This window comes from Arvicanthis niloticus, chromosome 1 (genome assembly GCF_011762505.2).
Source record: "Arvicanthis niloticus isolate mArvNil1 chromosome 1, mArvNil1.pat.X, whole genome shotgun sequence".
Taxonomy (NCBI): domain Eukaryota; kingdom Metazoa; phylum Chordata; class Mammalia; order Rodentia; family Muridae; genus Arvicanthis; species Arvicanthis niloticus.
In genome coordinates, this window is record NC_047658.1 from 87,853,008 (window position 1) to 87,871,520 (window position 18,513).

General features: G+C 39.1%; 1 protein-coding gene across 3 annotated transcripts in view; it reads left to right on the top strand.

Moving 5' to 3' along the window:
- LOC117713553 (phospholipid-transporting ATPase ABCA3-like) overlaps positions 1–18,513 on the top strand; it is a 158,744-nt gene that overhangs the window by 76,935 nt on the left and 63,296 nt on the right. For 2 of the 3 annotated variants that reach the window (XM_076919044.1, XM_076918994.1), the window contains 4 exons: positions 4,310–4,464; positions 5,942–6,097; positions 6,436–6,646; positions 8,457–8,607. In XM_076919044.1, coding sequence (XP_076775159.1) covers positions 4,310–4,464; positions 5,942–6,097; positions 6,436–6,646; positions 8,457–8,607 — 673 coding nt within the window. The remainder of the gene's footprint in view (positions 1–4,309; positions 4,465–5,941; positions 6,098–6,435; positions 6,647–8,456; positions 8,608–18,513) is intronic. The other variant, XM_076919006.1, reaches the window with a different exon arrangement.

Below are 18,513 nucleotides of genomic sequence, written 5' to 3' on the forward strand. Positions count from 1 at the left end.
TGTGAAATTTATTTATGTACTCTTTATGCTTGCTGTTTTCAATAGCTATTTAATTTATTCAGTATTTATAAAGTAGTGTTATGATCCATGCAGTAATAGTAGTAATCTTTCACTTTTGAATGTGTCTAAATTAGTAATTTTCTCCATGTTGAATATTTGTCTTCTGTCAAATAAGATGGGCTTGTTATAAGCATCTTTAAATATAGTAGGCTATATTGGTGTGTATTTTTAAAGATTTGTTTTTATTTATGTGTAGTCATGTGTTTTCTTAGTAAATGCCATGCATTTGCAAGTGTGAGCCTACCCATGTGATAGTCGGGAATTGAACACAGGTTCTTGTGTTTTTAACTGCTGAGTCATTCCTCCAGCACCTGGAGTGTGCTTTAAATTAACTTTTAAAGAATACATTTTGAGAGTATGTATTTTTACAAGAATAAGTGACCCAGGGGTTTTAGCAGCTTTATATTTAGTTATTCATATATTATCAAATATTCTACCATAAAATCTGAATTAATTACCATGAGCAGAACATAAATATTCTGTATTTAAAATATTTAAATTTCTTAAGGGTAAATGTCATATTTTCCCAGTCTTTGTTTTTTATAGTACCTACCCAATACCTAGTATAAGCCCCTCAAGGCACAAGTGGCCAGGCCCTGCCCTCAGACTGTCCTTTAAGTTGGGAGTCTTCCCCCTCATCTATACCTATTATCCTTAGGTTTGGCCTTCTCATTGTGTCTTGGATTTCTTGTATATTTTGGGTTAGTAGCTTTTTGTATTTTGCATTTTCTTTGACAGTTGTGTCAATGTTTTCCATGGTATTTTCTGCACGTGAGATTCTCTCTTCCATCTCTTGTATTCTGTTGGTGATACTTGTGTCTATGATTCCTGATCTTTTTTTTTAGGTTTTCTATCTCCAGGGTATTGTCCCTTTGTGATTTCTTTATTGTTTCTACTTCCATTTTTAGATCCTGCATGGTTTTGTTTAATTCCTTCTCCCATTTGGTTGCGTTTTCTTGCAATTCCTTAAGGGAATTTTGTGTTTCCTCTTTAAGGGTTTCTATCTGTCTACCAGTGTTCTCCTTAAGTTCTTTGAAAGCGTTATTTATGTCTTTCTTAAAGTCCTCTATCATCGTTATGAGAAGTGATTTTAATTCTGAATCCTGCTTTTCTGGTGTGATGGGGTGTTCAGGGCTTGCTATGATGGGGGAACTGGGTTCTGATGATGCCATGTAACTTTGGTTTCTGTTGCTTACGTTCTTGCTCTTGCCTTTCACCATCTGGTTAACTCTAGTGCTGCCTGTACTTGCTGTCTCTGACTGAAGCCTGTCTTTCCAGTTATCTAGCTTGTGTCTGATCTCCTAGGGCTCCAGATGTCTCTGTGATCTTTTCCAGCTGCACTGAGTACAGTGGTACCTCTAGGATGCCTCAGGATATGGTGCCTCCAAGGTAGCAGTCCAGCTAGGTGTCTGCTGTTCTGGGTGCAGTGTCTCCTCTAGGATATCTCAGGATATGTTGTCTGACGCTCTGAGTTCAGTTGTTCCTCTATGGCTCTGGGTTGAGTGGACCTTCCAGTATGTCTCAGGCAGAATCTGGGGTACACACACCAGCAGACTGGGCAGAGGTCTGATCTAGGCCTCAGATCTGGGAGAGGGGCAGGAGGGGAGTGCTAGTCTGCGGGGGGGGGGGGGGGTGTATCTGCTGGAATCTGAGTGCTCACAGCACCCAGCTATGGGCTCAGGGCAGTGTGTGGATTTTCCTACCTAGGCTGGCTGTGGGATCCGTGGAGCCTCCAGGATGTCTCTGGTGGAATCGGGGGGACTCTGGCTGTTTTCTAACAGAATTAATTAATAGGTAATCTGGCAAGTCTGTCGTTCCAGCTACTTAGGAGACTGAGGCAGGAGGATCCCTTGACCCCAAGAGTTCGACAGACCAGTCTGAGCAACATAAGATCTTTTCTCAAAAAAGATTACCGAGTTACCACATTTAAAGTACTATTTCTCCTTATTAAAGTTAGCCACTCATTACAGCTTCCTAAGACTGTATAACCATCTGAACCATTATGAAATTATTTTGGGTGACCAGATAATTTTTTCCACCAACCAGAATTTAAATTCTTAAAGGAGAATGGTTTTATGGTGTGGGTTTTCCAGCTTAAAAAGTGTTCCTGCAGCCGGGCAGTGGTGGTGCACGCCTTTAATCCCAGCACTTGGGAGGCAGAGGCAGGTGGATTTCTGAGTTCAAGGCCAGCCTGGTCTACAGAGTGAGTTCCAGGACAGCCAGGACTACACAGAGAAACCCTGTCTCGAAAAACCAAAAAAAAAAAAAAAAAAAAAAAAAGTGTTCCTGCATCTATTGCAGGCCAGAGACTGTACTATAATTAGTAACTGTTGACAAGTGGCTGGTAGCGGTTCTGGACTCTCTCTATGCTACAAACACTACCATGCTTCTATCACCCTGAGTGACTTTCCCTTCTCTACTGAGTATTGGAAACCACAACATACAGGGAAGCAGGGAAATGCAGTAAGTCATTCCTAACATGATCCTAAAAGAGACAACGAGGATTGTCAGCCACTCACATTGCCAGTGAGCGATCCGTGTGGAGACTTTGTCAGAGGAACCAATGAGCCTGTTTCCTCACACAAGCTGTTTGTGTCTCATCTTCTGCCTGATTCTAGGTCTCTATCCCCCAACCAGTGGAGAGGCCTATGTCCCCGCAGGGGCGGGGAGGGGGGGGGTGGTATCTGCTGGAATCTGATCGCTCACAGCACCCAGCTATGGGCTTAGGGCAGTATGTGGGTCTTCCTACCTAGGCTGGCTGTGGGATCCGTGGAGCCTCCAGAATGTCTCAGGTGGAATCCGGGGTCCACACAACAGCAGACCGGGCAGAGGTCTGGTTCAGGCCTCAGATCCGCGAGAGGGCTTCTCCTCCTTTTCTTAATCCTACTAGTCACACCCTGCCTATAAACTTCTTGTCTAGATTTCTTCTACAACAGATTTCTTCTTTTTTTCTTTTTTTCTTTCTTTTTTTTCCTTTTTTTTAAAAATTGGGTATTATATTTACATTTCAGGTTTTATCCCCTTACCCCACTTCCTCCCACCACCCAGAAACCCCTATCCCATCCCCCTCCTCATGCTTCTATGAGGCTGTGCCCCTACCTACCCCCTGCCCCCACTACCCCCTCCCCACCCTCACATCCCCCCCCACTCTGTGTTCGTTTTTCATGGGACCAAGAATCTCCTCTCCCACCTATGCCCAACAAGGCCATCCTCCCCTACATATACCGCTGGAGTCATGGGTCCCTCCCTATATGCTCCCAGGCTGGTGGTTTAAACCCTGGGGGGCTCTGGTTGGCTGGTATTGTTGTTTTCCTCATGGGGTCATAAACCCTTTCTGCTCCTTCAGTCTTCTAACTTCTCCATTGGGAAACCCCTGATCATATCAGTGGTTAGCTGTGAGCATCGTCTTCTGAATGTGTCTGTCTCTGGCAGACCTCTAAGGAGACAGCTATATCATGTTCTTGACAGCATGCACCATTCCACCTGGGTATCCATCCCATGTACAGTCACCTAAGCTAGACACTGATGTGGATGGCTGGAAGAACAGATTTCTTCTAACCAGACTTTCAGTCAGTTGTTATTACAGGATTACCAGAGTCTATCTATGGAACCAGAGACCTGCAACTCCTCCTTATACCCTGAGAGTGAAAGTCAACCTTGTACCAAGGACTTTGACCATCCCATTTAGCAGGAAGTAGTCTACTGATGTCACCCTCATTTCCTAACCCCTGATTGTTTATCAATAGTAAACAGAAAGGGGAAAATGTAAACTCTAGGGGCATGAGTGGCCAGGCCCAGCACTTCGAGATGTAGGCAGCCAAGTTCAACCCAATAGAAAAAAAGCCCAAGATCAGGCCACAGAATCCCACCAATCTCAAGCCACCCTGGAAAGTTTTGCCCCTCAAAGAAACACTATTTATATAGTTTTTTTTATAGGCTTTTTAAAATAAACTGTCTTCTGTTTAGTTCTATACTGCTGCTTGCCCCAAGTATAGGCAGCAGTAACTATCTGATTACTATATGTTAGACTATAGCAACAAATCTAAATGTTTTAATAATAGATTTCATAAATAAATAAAAAGGACTAATTCTATCACCCTAAAGGCAATATCTGGGTGTTTTTCTTTATTTCTCTGTAGACAACAGTACCAGTTCCCTTAATACTCAAAGAGTCTACTATGAACTTGCAATTGTATTGTTTATATTGCATGAAAATGTAGCTTAGTCTATGTCTTCTTTGTAATCCTAGGTCGTTTTGCTGCTACCAGAGGAGAGGCCTATATTAATGGATATAATATTTCAGATAACATGATTGAAATTAGAAAAAACTTGGGCTTCTGCCCTCAACACGACCTATTGTTTGATGATTTGACACTATCAGAACACCTTTTTTTCTACTGTATGGTGAGTCAAAGTCTACCTTATAAAATTACTTAGTAAAATTTACTTCTTTGATATGCAGATCTATTCTTTTTAAATTAAATTTATTTTACTATTATGAAAAAAACTTTAAACTTATAAGTCTGGTATTGCCTGATGTTGATACAGATTGACTGCATATTGAACAATTCAATAATCAAGTTAAATATACCTAATTATAATCTAAAGTTTTCTCTCTGCATTTTAAAGGACTTCTTATAGCCAGGCTTCAGTATATTGTTCTGCAGTACTTGATCCAAGATGTCCTGACAGTGTAGTTTACCAAAGAACTGGGGCTGCCAAGGTCCTGGTTCAGCAAGTTTTTGTTTGTTTGTTTGTTTGTTTGTTTTGATGACTACAATTATGTCAGTATTCAGACCTCTTTTACTGTTGTGTCGGTCTCTACCATGTATATAGTATCTGTTGGTCCATTTTACACTGGAAAGTGGTTCAACCATGGTTTTTAGTGTTTGCTATTTATCTGTTAGGATTAGATCTATATATACAAATGCTGTAATGAATACACAACTTTGTGAACATCCTATACAACATTCCTCTGCTTCTTTTCTCTCTCTGTACTTCCTGCTTCCCCAGATTCTTTTGTCATTTGTTCAGCCAAAAATTATCACCTTCCATGGCTGTGCTACATCCAATCTGCAAAAAGCAAAAAGTAGGCTGTGAGCCTTTCCTATGGAGCCACAGAGCTATGGGAAAGTTTTCTCCTCCCTCAGAGTTTGGCTCTTGCAGACTTCTTATTTATTCCTGCCACTGTCCCCACCAGGAGAATTCCATGGCTGGTATACAAAAGAAGGAGAAAACCATTTGGTCCTCTAGCTGTCTGCTCTCCTTTTCCATTCAAATCAAACTGGAAAGTTTCTCTTTACTCAGTCTGGACTAGAGAGCTCACTTGCATGCTTTTGATTGCTTGGAGTTCATGTTAACAGGTACACAGGAAAGTGGAACGCCCCATTGTCTCAGGGGTACTCTAGATTCTGGGCTTCTCAAGACAGCTGCTGACTTTACCTTTCACAGTTCTCTGTGATTAACATGGTTAGTAGACTATAAATAAGTATATGTATTTTCACAGCATATGGAGCTCATCACAGATGTGTGCGTGTGTGTGTGTGTGCGTGTGTGTGTGTGTGTGTGTGTGTGTGTGTGTGTGTGTGTGTGTTTCCATGTCTTTGTTAATGTGCTACAGATATCTTTATCCAGGGTCTTTCACATACTCTGCCACCAAGTTACATCTGTAGTCTCTGAAAATGTTCGTTTTAGGAACTGTCCCTTAGATGTGAGTGAAGATACACAAGATAGAAGACACTTTTAATTGAATTAAACAGATGTAAAGTATTTCTAGAGATACATCTGCAATACACTTGTATCTATACAATGTCTAATGAGCCTTGATTCTTTCTGACAATCAAATTGGGTGTATAATATGTATTTTGTCTTCTCTTTCCAGGTAAAAGGAATCCCTCAAAACATACACTGTATGGAAATTGACCGTATGCTGTCTGCTTTTAACATGCAAGAAAACTACCATACATTATCAGGCTTAGTGAGTGGAGGAGTGAGGCGCAAACTCTCCATCATCTTAGCACTTATGGGGGGCTCCAAGGTATTCAAAAGACAGAGAACAGGGAACATGTGAGCACGAGCGGTAGGTAAAGCAGGGACTCTATATAAGAGTTTCTGCCAGTGTCTGAAAAGCTCAGCTCTCTAAAACCTGCAAGCTGATACGAATATGAAAGGAAACATGACAGTGTAGAAAGAAGGGAGTTGTCTGCATTTTGTCACAGCTGGTATGAAATAATGTTTGGGATTGTTACTAATTTCTTAGGTGCACATCTACTTTAGTTGACATTCTGTGCCTTAGCTCCAGTGTTCTCCCTTCAAACAGTAAAGTAGCCCAGTATTAATTATCAGTGATCATAGAATTGTTCTTCTGGCTTGTAGGTAGTGATACTTGATGAACCATCATCTGGCATGGACCCAGTGTCAAGAAGAGCCACCTGGGATATCCTTCAGCATTATAAACAGAATCGGACCATTTTACTAACCACACACTACATGGATGAAGTTGACGTCCTGGGTGACCGCATTGCCATCATGGTCAGGGGGACCTTGCACTGCTGTGGCTCTTCAGTCTTCCTGAAACAAATATATGGTCTCACTCCATTTGATCTTTCTTAGGATACCAATACCTTAATAATACTCTTTTAACATTATCTTCATTTTATTTTGATTATATACCCAAAACTTAATGACCTTCCTCTACTCTGCAATTTTGATATCAATTATTATAATTTTTTTAAAAAAAATTTGTTCTTTGAGATTTTCATATGTATTTTGATCATAGTTTTTTGCAATTTTACACAAAGTTGCTGACCCATTTTATACTTGCTGTCAATCTTTGTCTTTGTAATGTATTCCTACATCCAGATGGTTATTTAGTTGATTGAAATGACTGATCCATTCATTCATTCAGTCAGTCAGTCATCCATTGAGAGAAGGAATGAAATATCCCTTATTTTAATTTCCATGTTTCCAACCAGTATCAAATCCCCATCATAATGACATAAGTCTGAATTGTTGTGATTACCAATTAGAATGTAATACAGAATAAGTTAATCAAATAAGTGAGGGTTGGAGAGATGGCTCAGTGGTTTAGAACACTTGTTGCATTGTTGCTTTGCAGAGGACCTAGGTTAAATTTTCATCACGTACATGTCAGCTCATAGCCATCTATAATTCCAGTTCCAAGGAATCCATTGCCCTCTTGTACCCTGCACAGAAACTAGGCATGCATGTGGTTCACAGACATATATGCAGGCCAAATACTCATACATATAAACTAAGATTCTATGAATGAAATAAGGCAATTTGATAATTATATGTATCTATAATAAGTGACAAAATTGCTATCTTAAACAGTGAATTATTTGGGGTTAAGATTATAGCAGGAATTTTCACTAGAGGCTATAAATGTAAGCCATGGTAGTAAGATTCTAAAATTGGAGTATATAAATGTAAGTAGAAATAATTAAATGTTAATTAACATAAATTTATTCAAGATTTGAGTCCACTCAATTCAATTACTAATCTCCTATGACTGGTTACCATGCTGTGTCCTTTATGTATTAGATTCAAAACAATAGCCCCACTTTATAGAACATAATCCCTTGAGAATTTCGTATATTGTATTTTGATCATATTCTCATATATATTTTATTAGATTAATTTATTTTGTGTGTAAGGATGTATTTGTCTGCATGTATGTATGCACACCACATGTGTGCCTGGTACCAATGGAGGTCAGGGCATTGGACTTCCTGGAACTCACTATGGGTGCTTGGAAAGCATCATATGGGTGCTAAGAACCAAACCTGGGTCCTTTGCAAGAGAGACAAGTGGTGTTAACTGCTTGCAACCATTTCTCAAGCTGCCTGCAACCCCAGATGCATTTTTTTAAATATTATCTAATGTCAATTTAGATACCAATTTCATTTTTCAAAGTTTATGATTACTTTACAGGTTGAAACATCCTGAAAAACTACATTTTTATTTGTGATACTCACTTGTGTATCCTTGGGGTTTAGATTAATGTCTGATACATGATGTACAACAACAGCAAATAAATGGTTATTGCAATTTCTATTTCAAAATAAGTAGCCCAATGACAGGGGCCTCACTTTTGTATGTCAGCTATGTTTGGTTATATATGCTAAATCATGGTTCTCTAAAGATTATATTGCGATTCTAGAGGTAGCTGTTATTTATTCGGTGCCTTAAAGTGCCATCTGAAAGCTTTTGTATCAGCTACCACATTTTCATTACTAAATGTCTTATGGCAAACCATATCTTCTTTCTTGTAGGAGTAGATAACCTGAACCATAAAGAGCAAAAATCTGTCTTAAACATATTAAAAAAAGAAGTAGAAAGCTTCTTCAGTTGGTCATCTAAATGGTTTATTTCAGGTGCTGGATATCACATAGTCTTGGAGAAGGAACCATATTGTGACGTTGATAATATCATTGCAATGATTCAGCAGCATATTCCAGGTGCTAAGTTGGAAAATGATATAGGAAATGAATTATCATTTATCTTACCCAAAAAGTATGTATCAAGGTATGTATCTCAGTAATTCTAGATGGATTGTGTGGGGGTTACCAGAAACATGTTCTCATTTTCTACACTTAGTAACCTTAGTGAGTAATGTCTTTGTAGTAAACAAAGTTTTTGTTTTTTTTTTTTTATCATTTATCAAGTTTCTTAGGTATCATTTGTAAGGTAGACTTAGGAAGCTCATGGCTCAATATTTCTGGTACTGAACAAAGGTCTGCCTCAAAATTTCAAGTTTACTCAACATTTATCTAATACTTTCTCTTTCAAGTTTTCCAACCTAGTGGCCATAGCTTTTTTTATTGGATATTTTCTTTGTTTACATTTCAAATGTTATCCCCTTTCCTGGTCCCCCAGTACCCCTATCCCATCCCCCTCCCCTGCTTTTATGATGGTGTTCCCCCACCCACCCACTCCTGCCTCCCTGCCTTCGATTTCCTCTACACTGGGGTATTGAGCCTTCACAGGACCAAGGGCCTCTCCTCCCATTGATCCCCAACAAGGCCATCCTCTGCTACTTACGCAGCTGGAGCCATGGGTCCTTCCATGTGTACTCTTGGTGGTTTAGTCCCTGGGAGCTCTGGGGGATCTCATTGGTTGATATTATTGATCTTCCTATGGGGTTGCAAACCCCTTCAGCTACTTAAGTCCTTTCTCTAACTCCTCCATTGGGGACCCCATTGGGGACCTCGTGCTCAGTCCAGTGGTTGGCTGCAAGCATATGCCTTGGTATTTATTAGGCTGTAGCAGAGCCTCTCAGGAAACAGCGATATCAGGCTCCTGTCAGCATGCACTTCTTGGCATCCACAATAATGTCTGGGTTTGTTGACTGTATATGGGAAGAATCTCCAGATGGGACAGTCTCTGGATGGCCTTTCTTTCAATCTCTGCTCCACACTTTGTCTCCATATTTGCTCCCATGAGCATTTTGTTCCCCTTTCTAAGAAGGACTGAAGCACCCACACTTAGGTTTTCCTTCTTCTTGAGCTTCATATGGTCTGTGAGTTGAATCTTGGGTATTCTGAGCATTTGGGCTAATATCCACTTCTCAGTGAGTACATACCACGTCTGTTCTTTTGTATTTAGGTTACCTCACTCAGGATGATATTTTCTAGTTCCATCCATTTGCCTAAGAATTTCATGAAGTCATTGTTTTTAATACTCCATTGTGTAATTGTACCATATTTTCTGTATCCATTCCTCTGTTGAAGGACATCAGGGTTCTTTCCAGCTTCTGGCTATTATAAATAAGGCTGCTATGAACATAGTGAAGCATGTGTCCTTGTTATATATTGGAGCCTCTTTTGGATATATGCTCAGGAGTGGTATAGCTGGATCCTCAGGTGATATTATGTCCAACTTTCTGAGAAACTGCCAGACTGATTTCATAGAGTTAGAAAGAATAATTCTCAAATTCATTTGGAATAACAAAAAACCCAGGATAGCAAAAACTATTCTCAACAATAAAAGAACTTCTAGGGGAATCACCATCCCTGACCTCAAGCAGTACTACAGAGCAATAGTGATAAAAACTGCATGGTATTGATGCAGAGACAGGCAGGAAGATCGGTGGAATAAAATTGAAGACCCAGAAATGAATCCACACACCTACAGTCACTTGATCTTTCACAAAGGAGCTAAAACCATCCAGTGGGGGAAAAAAGACAGCATTTCCAACAAATGGTGCTGGTTCAACTGGAAGTCAGCATGTAGAAGAACGAAAATCGACCCATTCTTAATCCCCTTGTACAAAGCTCAAGTCCAAGTGGATCAAGGACTTCCACATAAAACCAGATACACTGAAACTAATAGAAGAGAAGGTGGGGAAGAATCTTGAATACTTGGGCGCAGGGGAAAGTGCCTGAACAGAACACCAATGGCTTATACTCTAAGATCAAGAATTGACAAATGGGACCTCATAAAAATTGCAAAGTTTCTGTAAGGCAAAGGACACTGTCAATAGGACAAAACGGCAACCAACAGATTGGGAAAAGATCTTTACCAATCCTACATCTGATAGAGGGCTAATATCCAAAGAACTTAAGAAGTTAGACTTCAGAGAATCAAATAACCCTATTAAAAAATGGAGTACAAAGCTAAACAAAGAATGCTCCACTGAGGAATACTGAATGGCTGAGAAGCACCTAAAGAAATGTTCAACATCCTTAGTTATTAGAGAAATGTAAATCAAAACAACTCTGAGATTCCACCTCACACCAGTCAGAATGGCTAAGATCAAAAACACCGGTGACAGCAGATGCTGGCAAAAATGTGGAGAAAGAGGAACACTCCTCCACTGTTGGTGGGCTTGCAAGCTGGTAGAACCACTCGGGAAATCAGTCTTGCCATAGCATTCTAATGTTAATGATGGACAGAAATGTCACTGTTTCCAGTGTACAAACAGGTGCTAAGAAATGGGACCCAGAGAAATGCTAAAAATGTAAGAGTAAAATGCAGATAGAATAGCAATTCTTAGAGAAGCTGCAACACATCTGTTTGACCTCAACTACTAGCTAAATGAGTTATTGAAGGGAGACACCAAGCTATTTCATTATAATTGCCATTCTAGCTAAGAGAAATGCTTAAGTGTGTTCATTATTCATTCTCAGAGACTGTACCAGATTTATGTTCTTATCAGATGTCACTACTAAATTACTAACACATAGATATCCATCTTTGATTAATACTGGACTTTGAGGTTTCAAAGTGCAGAGCTCCCTCTCTCCCTCCATCCCTTCTTACTCTCTTTCCTCACTTCTCTCAATTCGCATCTTGCTTGTGGATCAAATGTAAGCTCTTAGCTACTGTCTAGCACCATGTCAGCCTGCCTGCTGACAAGCTTTCTGCCATGATGACCAGTGGCCTTCTGAAACTGTAAGCAAGCCTCCAATAAACTATTTCATTTGTACATTGCCTTGATTATGGAATCTCTTGACAGCAATATAAAAGTAATTAAAGTACCATCTCAAAAATATAAGTTGGCTTTCATACATAAGAATAGCTATAGGCTTTTAGACATCAAGAAAAGAAACACTGTAATAAAATTACTATACCTCATTTAAGTCATAGAATAGCCCACTGAAGTAGGTAAAAATTTAAATATAAGAATTTCTTGGTTATCTCCTTAAACTTACAAGCTAAGATTAATTGTTTCATTTGCTTTTTGCCAATCACAGATCTCTGAACTATATATGTGTATATTTACATAACCAAATAATGAGGAAAAGATTTAAAACTAGCTTCATATTACTATTTTTCCACCCATAGAATATGGCTAACAAAAATCAAAAGGTTCTAAGATACTTGTTTTAGAAGACTGATACATTTAAAAAAACTTTAGTAATACTGATTAGGAAAATAGAAACAAAAAATTGCCTATATTTAGAATGAAGGAAGTAATATCACTACATATACAGTATATTATAATAATAGTGTAAGAATAATAGTAATAATAATGCGCCAATGATACCTTTGGTCAAACTAAAAAAATACTTCCTTAAAAGGCTGATGATGCAGAACACTTGCTTAGCATGTACAAGGCCCTATATCCAATCCCCAGAGAGAAATAAAAAATACTTTGAAAAACCCTAACTATATAGAAGTTCACTGAAATGTGTAGATTTTCTATGGGACTGATGTTGGTATGCGGTTTGTGTCATTGTTTTGTTTTTGAAAGTTCTTTACAACAATGTTTGAATTTTAAAAAATTAAATATTACTACAAGACAGTCATAGTGGTCTGCATCTATAGCTCCAAGCTGAGACAGTAAGGTCATGATCCCAGGAATTTGAGGCAAGCATAGCAAGAACTGTCTTAAGAAAAGGGGTGGGGGGAAGCCCTTAAGAGACAAATGGCTTCAAGTATGAATTGTACTAAACACTTCAAGATTTTTTTTTAATTATCAATTATATATAGTTTTTTTTTCCTGGAAAAATTAGAGAAGGGAACATTTCAATTTTGTTTTGGAAGATCAGTATTTCCCTTATAAACAAAAGTCAACCAGTGACATTACAAGAATGGTATTTTTGCACAATGATTTTTAGCAAACTGTATGAGGTCTAAAATATAGGTGAAAGCTACATATTAATGACCCTACTGAGAAGATTGAAAAGGAACAAGAAAGTGGCCTGAACATATTTGAAGAATTGCCACAGTGAAAGGTGTTGAAAGACCCCCAAAAGGGACCCTCACTCAAGTCCGGACCTGCACGCACCCAAGGACACATGAAAGACCTTCTTGATGTAATAACAAAAGGTAGTTTAATGGCGAGGGCCCTCAGGTCAGAACATATCTCATGCAGGAGATAGAGGATCCGACCCCCAGCCCAGGAAGCTTGGGATATTTATGGGTAGAGGTTGGGGAGAGCTGGGAAAATTTGGCACGGTTACATATGATTGGATATTCCAAACATCCGTTCCAAAGCCTGGTTTCCATCCAGCCTCCATCCCAATTATCCTGATTTACATCTGTATCTTGCTCCTGGGAGAATTCCTTATTGCCTCTATCTTGGGTCTTTTGTGCTTTTGAAATGTTTATTCAAGCCCTTGGAATGCACCCCAGGGGCAGCTAACACTTGAGTGCCAATTGAAACTCTGAACCTAAGAATCTTTCATGTTGAGACCTAAAATTTCATTTTTACAATTTATTCTCACAGTGTCATACTGGACTGAGTAAGATTAGAACCAATAACCAAAGCAACTGAGATTATCTGGAGGTAGAATTTAACCTGTAAAAAGGAAGACTTTGGGAATATGATGTCACCTTTGTTAAGGAATATACTAGGTTAGACTCATTATTTTTTACTGTCTCTTTGATTCAGCCTAAAGTTCCCTGGGAAGATAGAACCTCAGTTGAATAATACTTAGATCAGGTTGCCCTGTGGGTATACCTGAGAGATAGTCTTGATTGCTGATTGATGTGGGAGGGCCTACACCCCTGTGGGAGATACTGATCCTGCGTAGGTGGCCCTAGGCTCTGTAATAAAATAGGCTAATCATGAGCCCGGAAGCAAGGCAAAGTGAGCCAATAAGCAGCACCTCTCCATGTTTTCTGACTCAAGCTCCTGCCTTTACTTCCTACCTTAGCTTCACTGGATGATGGACTATAACCTCTAAAATAAAATAGACCCTTTCCTCCCCTACGTTGTTTTCATCATGATGTCTGTCACAGCAATTGAAAGCACACCATAGACTTCCTGATAAAATTATTTCCTTGATTTCTCAATGTTACAATTATACAAATTAAAAAGAAGAAAAGAATATATTATTCTCCCTGATATTCAAACCTTTTGTGTCTGTTAGGCAGTTTTTACTCCACAACTTCATTGTTGTGTCCTATAATTTCAGGAGAAATTTTAAGTGAATAAACTGTTGTCAAGTAACTGTAGTCCCTAAATTGCCTAGAAAATAAACTGATAACCATCAGATTAAAAAAGTAATTTAAGTCAGATAACAGGTACAGAAAAATTTGACAAAGTAAATCCCTTTTCCTATCTATCTGGTCTCTTGGTATTTAACTGTTAACTAGAAATGCCTATGGAGCAAAAAAAATATTGAAATTTTATTTTACACAAAAAGAAAAGTTCAGACACTGGTCTGGGACTCAGAGAGGCAGTTTCTGTAAAGCCCAAATGAAAAGGACCTCACCGATCGATCGATCGTGGAGAACTGCAGACGCACCCCAAATCACTCACGAGAAACACACTTTGCTGCAATCGCATGAGGTTTACTGGCTAGCCAGGGCTGTCCTCACTAATAGCCCCAAGCAGGGGACAGTGGAATTCAGCCCCTAACAAAAGAATTTTACAGCTTTTAAGGGGGGAATCTGCAAACCAGGTGAGGGTAGAGTTAGGGAAAGGGGAAGGCTGAGAGTGGAGTTAGGGAAGGGGGAAGGAGGTGGAACAGGTCACTAGGTCATGGATACATTTGATCTCAAATTCTTAAGATGGATGGTGAGTCACTTAATAATTGGCTATTTCAGACTAGCTTCACACTATATATATATATACCAGTTCAGGAGGTCAGGCTTAGCCCAAACTTTTAGCATCCTGGCACCAACTGTCTCAGGACTGTTAGTTCAAAGCACAGCCAGGCTAATCTCGGGCCCATAGCATTCTGTCACCATTAATCTTAGGGCTTGTTTAGTTAGGGCCATGTTCAAATGGTCAGCTAATTTCCTGGGACTGAGGCTCCACAGGTTTGACTTACAGGTTTTATGTCTTTGCTTTTAAGAGTAGGGTTCAGGGGTTCAACTTAGGTTTTTCTATCTTTCATTTCTACTCTTCTACCTGCCCTTATTCCAGTCTCAACTGCAGTCCTATAGCAGCATGCTGACAGGTGTATCTCCTCCCTCCCACCCTACCTCTATTCCCTGGGTACTTCTCTTACTATGATTCAACCTAATTCTTTCTCTCAGACCCTCCCAGCCTTCTCTACTAGCTCATCTCCATTTCCTTGTGTCAGCCACCAATTATCCAGAAACACCTTCTTTTTGAATTATTTTTTTTATTTAATCTTTGTTTACAGTCCAGATTTTATCCCCCTCCTAGTCCACCCTCTGACTGTTCCACATCCCATACCTTCTCCCCTCATCTCCACAAGGATGTCCTCATCCAACCACCTCCCACCTCACTAGACCTCCCCACTCCCTGGGGCCTCCAGTCTCTTGAGGGTTAGATGCATCTTCTCTGGGTCCAAACCTGGCAGTCCTATGCTGTATATGTGTTGGGGGCCTTGTATCAGCTGGTGTAACCAGCCTGGTTGGTGGCCCAGTGTCTGAGAGATCTCGGGGGTCCAGGTTAGTTGAGACTCCTGGTCCTCCTATAGGGTCATCCTCCTCTTCAGTTTCATCCAAGCTTTTTCCTAATTCAACCACAGAAGCCAGCAGCTTCTGTCCATTGGTTAGGTGTAAATATCTGCATCTGACTCTTTCACCTGCTTGTTGGGTCTTTTGGAGTATGGTCATGATAAGCCTTTTTTTTTTTTTTCCTACAATAGCCTCAGTAAGAGAAAACCAGAAACACTTTCTAGCAGAGACCCTCCAGTGGCCACACCAGTCTGGTACTCAAGAGATTTGTCCTGTCCTCCATTACAGTCTCTCTTGTCTCACCTGCAGTTCTTTAGCAATGCACTCACAGCTACTCCTCTTCCCACCCCAACTCCATTTACTAAAGCTTCTACCTCTTGTACAGACCATGGGTCCCCTTAGCACTTTCATTCCTCCCTGTTTCCAGACTATTTTTCATCCCACTGTAGTCTACTTCCACACAACTCCTTGGGGACTCCACCTCTTAGACAGAATCCCCATAGCTATTTCTCACACCCCATATTCCCCAAATTTTTTTCTTTCCTACTGAAATCCTATCTGCACCTTACCAACTTGCAGGATAATGTTACCAGGGACACCACAGTCACTCCATTTGCCTAATCTCCAGAAAGGCAACAGTAAGCAGAGAACAGAATACACATCCAACAAAGACAAGACCAGATACCACATAGAAACACAGTTCAGTCACAACTCCAAATGTCTGTACACCAATGCAAAACCAAAACTATAAACAGCCAAGATAATATGCCTGCACCAAGAACCCAGTAACACTACTATAGTAAGCCCTGAGAAATATAATATACCTGAAGCACAAGACAAAGACTTCAAAATAGCAATTATGAATATACCTTGCTGAAGATCATTAAAACACAAGAAGACAGTTCAAGATATGAAAGTAGAAATAGAATCACTAAAGAAAACCCAAAGTGAAATAAAATAGGAAATGAAAATTGTAGGAAGTTGAACAGAACCCTCAGATTGAAGCCTCACCAAAAGGTTACAACATGGAAGAGAAAATCTCAGGTATTAAAAAACCAAGATAGGAAAACAAATATGAGATCTCTGCAATCTTTACTGTAGGAACTTAGTACTATGAGCTGGATAAAAATGAAACCCAAACCTCTGGACTAAGAGGTAAGTTTATAGCATACCTTAAATATCTATAACAACAAAAAGAAATAACATCCTTCCAAAGGTCGTTTAGGAAGAAATAATCAAGCTCAATGTTAAAAACCAATGTAATAAAAGCAACAACAACAATATAAAGAACTGGTGAAATTAATAGTTGATCCTTTGAGAAAATGAATAACATTTGCAAACCATTGGCCAAATTAAAAGATGAAGAGAAAATATCTATATAAATTAGAGATGAAATAGGGAATATTGCAACAGATACCAAGGAAATCCAGGAGGATCATAGGATATCCTTTAAAAAAATATATACTCCACCAAACTGGAAACATGAAAGAAATGGATTAGTATCTTAATATTTACAGTCTACTAAAGTTAAATGAAGATCAAAAAATTTAAACAGACCCATAACCCCTAGTGAAATATAGAAACAGTAATTGAATGTCCCCCAACCAATATAAGCTCGGGCCCAGTTGGATTCAGTGCAGAATCCTACCAGACATTTAAAGAAAAATTAGCAACAATATTACTCACATTATTCCACAAAATAGAAACTGAAGGAATATTATCTAATCACATGAGACCACTATTACCTTACTAAACTACACAAAGACCAAAAAAGGAAAATTGTAGAGCAATATGTATTATAGACATATATGTAGAATTTCTCAGTAAAATAATTGTAAACTGAATCTCAGAACACATCAAAAATACTATTCATTATGATCAAGTTGGCTTCATCTCAAAGATGCAGGAATGGTTCAACATATGTAAATTATAAATGTAATCCACCACATAAAATGAAGACAAAACCATATGATCATCTTATTAGATGCAGAAAAATCCTCTGAGAAACTCTCAATACCCTTTTATAATTAAGGCCTGGAGAAACTAGTGATACAAAGGACATACCTCAGTATAATAAAAGTATTTTATAGAAATCCCATAGGCAACATTATCCTAAAAGGAGAGAATCTCAAAGTATTTCCTTCAAAATCAAGAAAAATTCAAGGATATAAACTCTTCACCCCCTCCCCTACCAAGTTCCTTCTACATCTACCTCCAATGACTAGTTTCCTGTCTGAGTAAGATTCACACATCTGCCCTTGGGACCTCCTTTTTACCCAGTTTCTTTGGGTCTGTGGATTGTAGCATGTTTATCCTGCACTCTATGGCTAATGTCCACTTCTCAATGAGTACATACCACATATGTCTTTTGGGTTCTAGGTTCCCTCACTTAGGATCACATGCTCAGGTTTCATCCATTTCCCTGAAAAATTCAAGATGTCTTTGTTTTCAATAGCTAAATAGTATTCCATTGTGTAGATGTACTACATTTTCTTTATCTATTCATCAGCTAAGGGACATCTGGATTGTTTCCAGTTTCTGGCTATTACAAATGAGCAAGTGCCCCTGTGGTATAGTGGCTCATCTTTTGGGTATATGCCTAGGAGTGGTATAGTTGGGTCTTGAGGTAAAACTACTTCCAGTTTCCCTTGAAGTCTCCAACTTGATTTCCAAAGTTGCTGTACAAGTTTACACTCCCATTAGCAATGGAGGAGTGTTCCCCTTGTTCCACACCCTTGCCAGGATATGCTGTTACTTGAGTTTTTTAGCCATTCTGATGGGTGTAGGATGGAATCTCAGGGTCATTTGATTTGCATTTCCTTGATGACTAAGTGACCAAACTAATTGAGAGATCAGAAAAACAGTATTTTTCACAATTGCCTAAAAAATAAAATATCTTGGGATAACTAAGCAAGTGAAAGACTTGTATAATTAAAAACCTTGAGACATAGAAAACTAAGTTGAAGAAGATATCAGAAGATAGAAAGATCTGTGTTCATGAATCAGTACAATGAATATAGTGACAGTGGCCAAAAGCTGTATACAGATTTAATGGAATCTCCATCAATATCCTAGCACAATTCTTGACAGAAACTGAAAAAACAATCT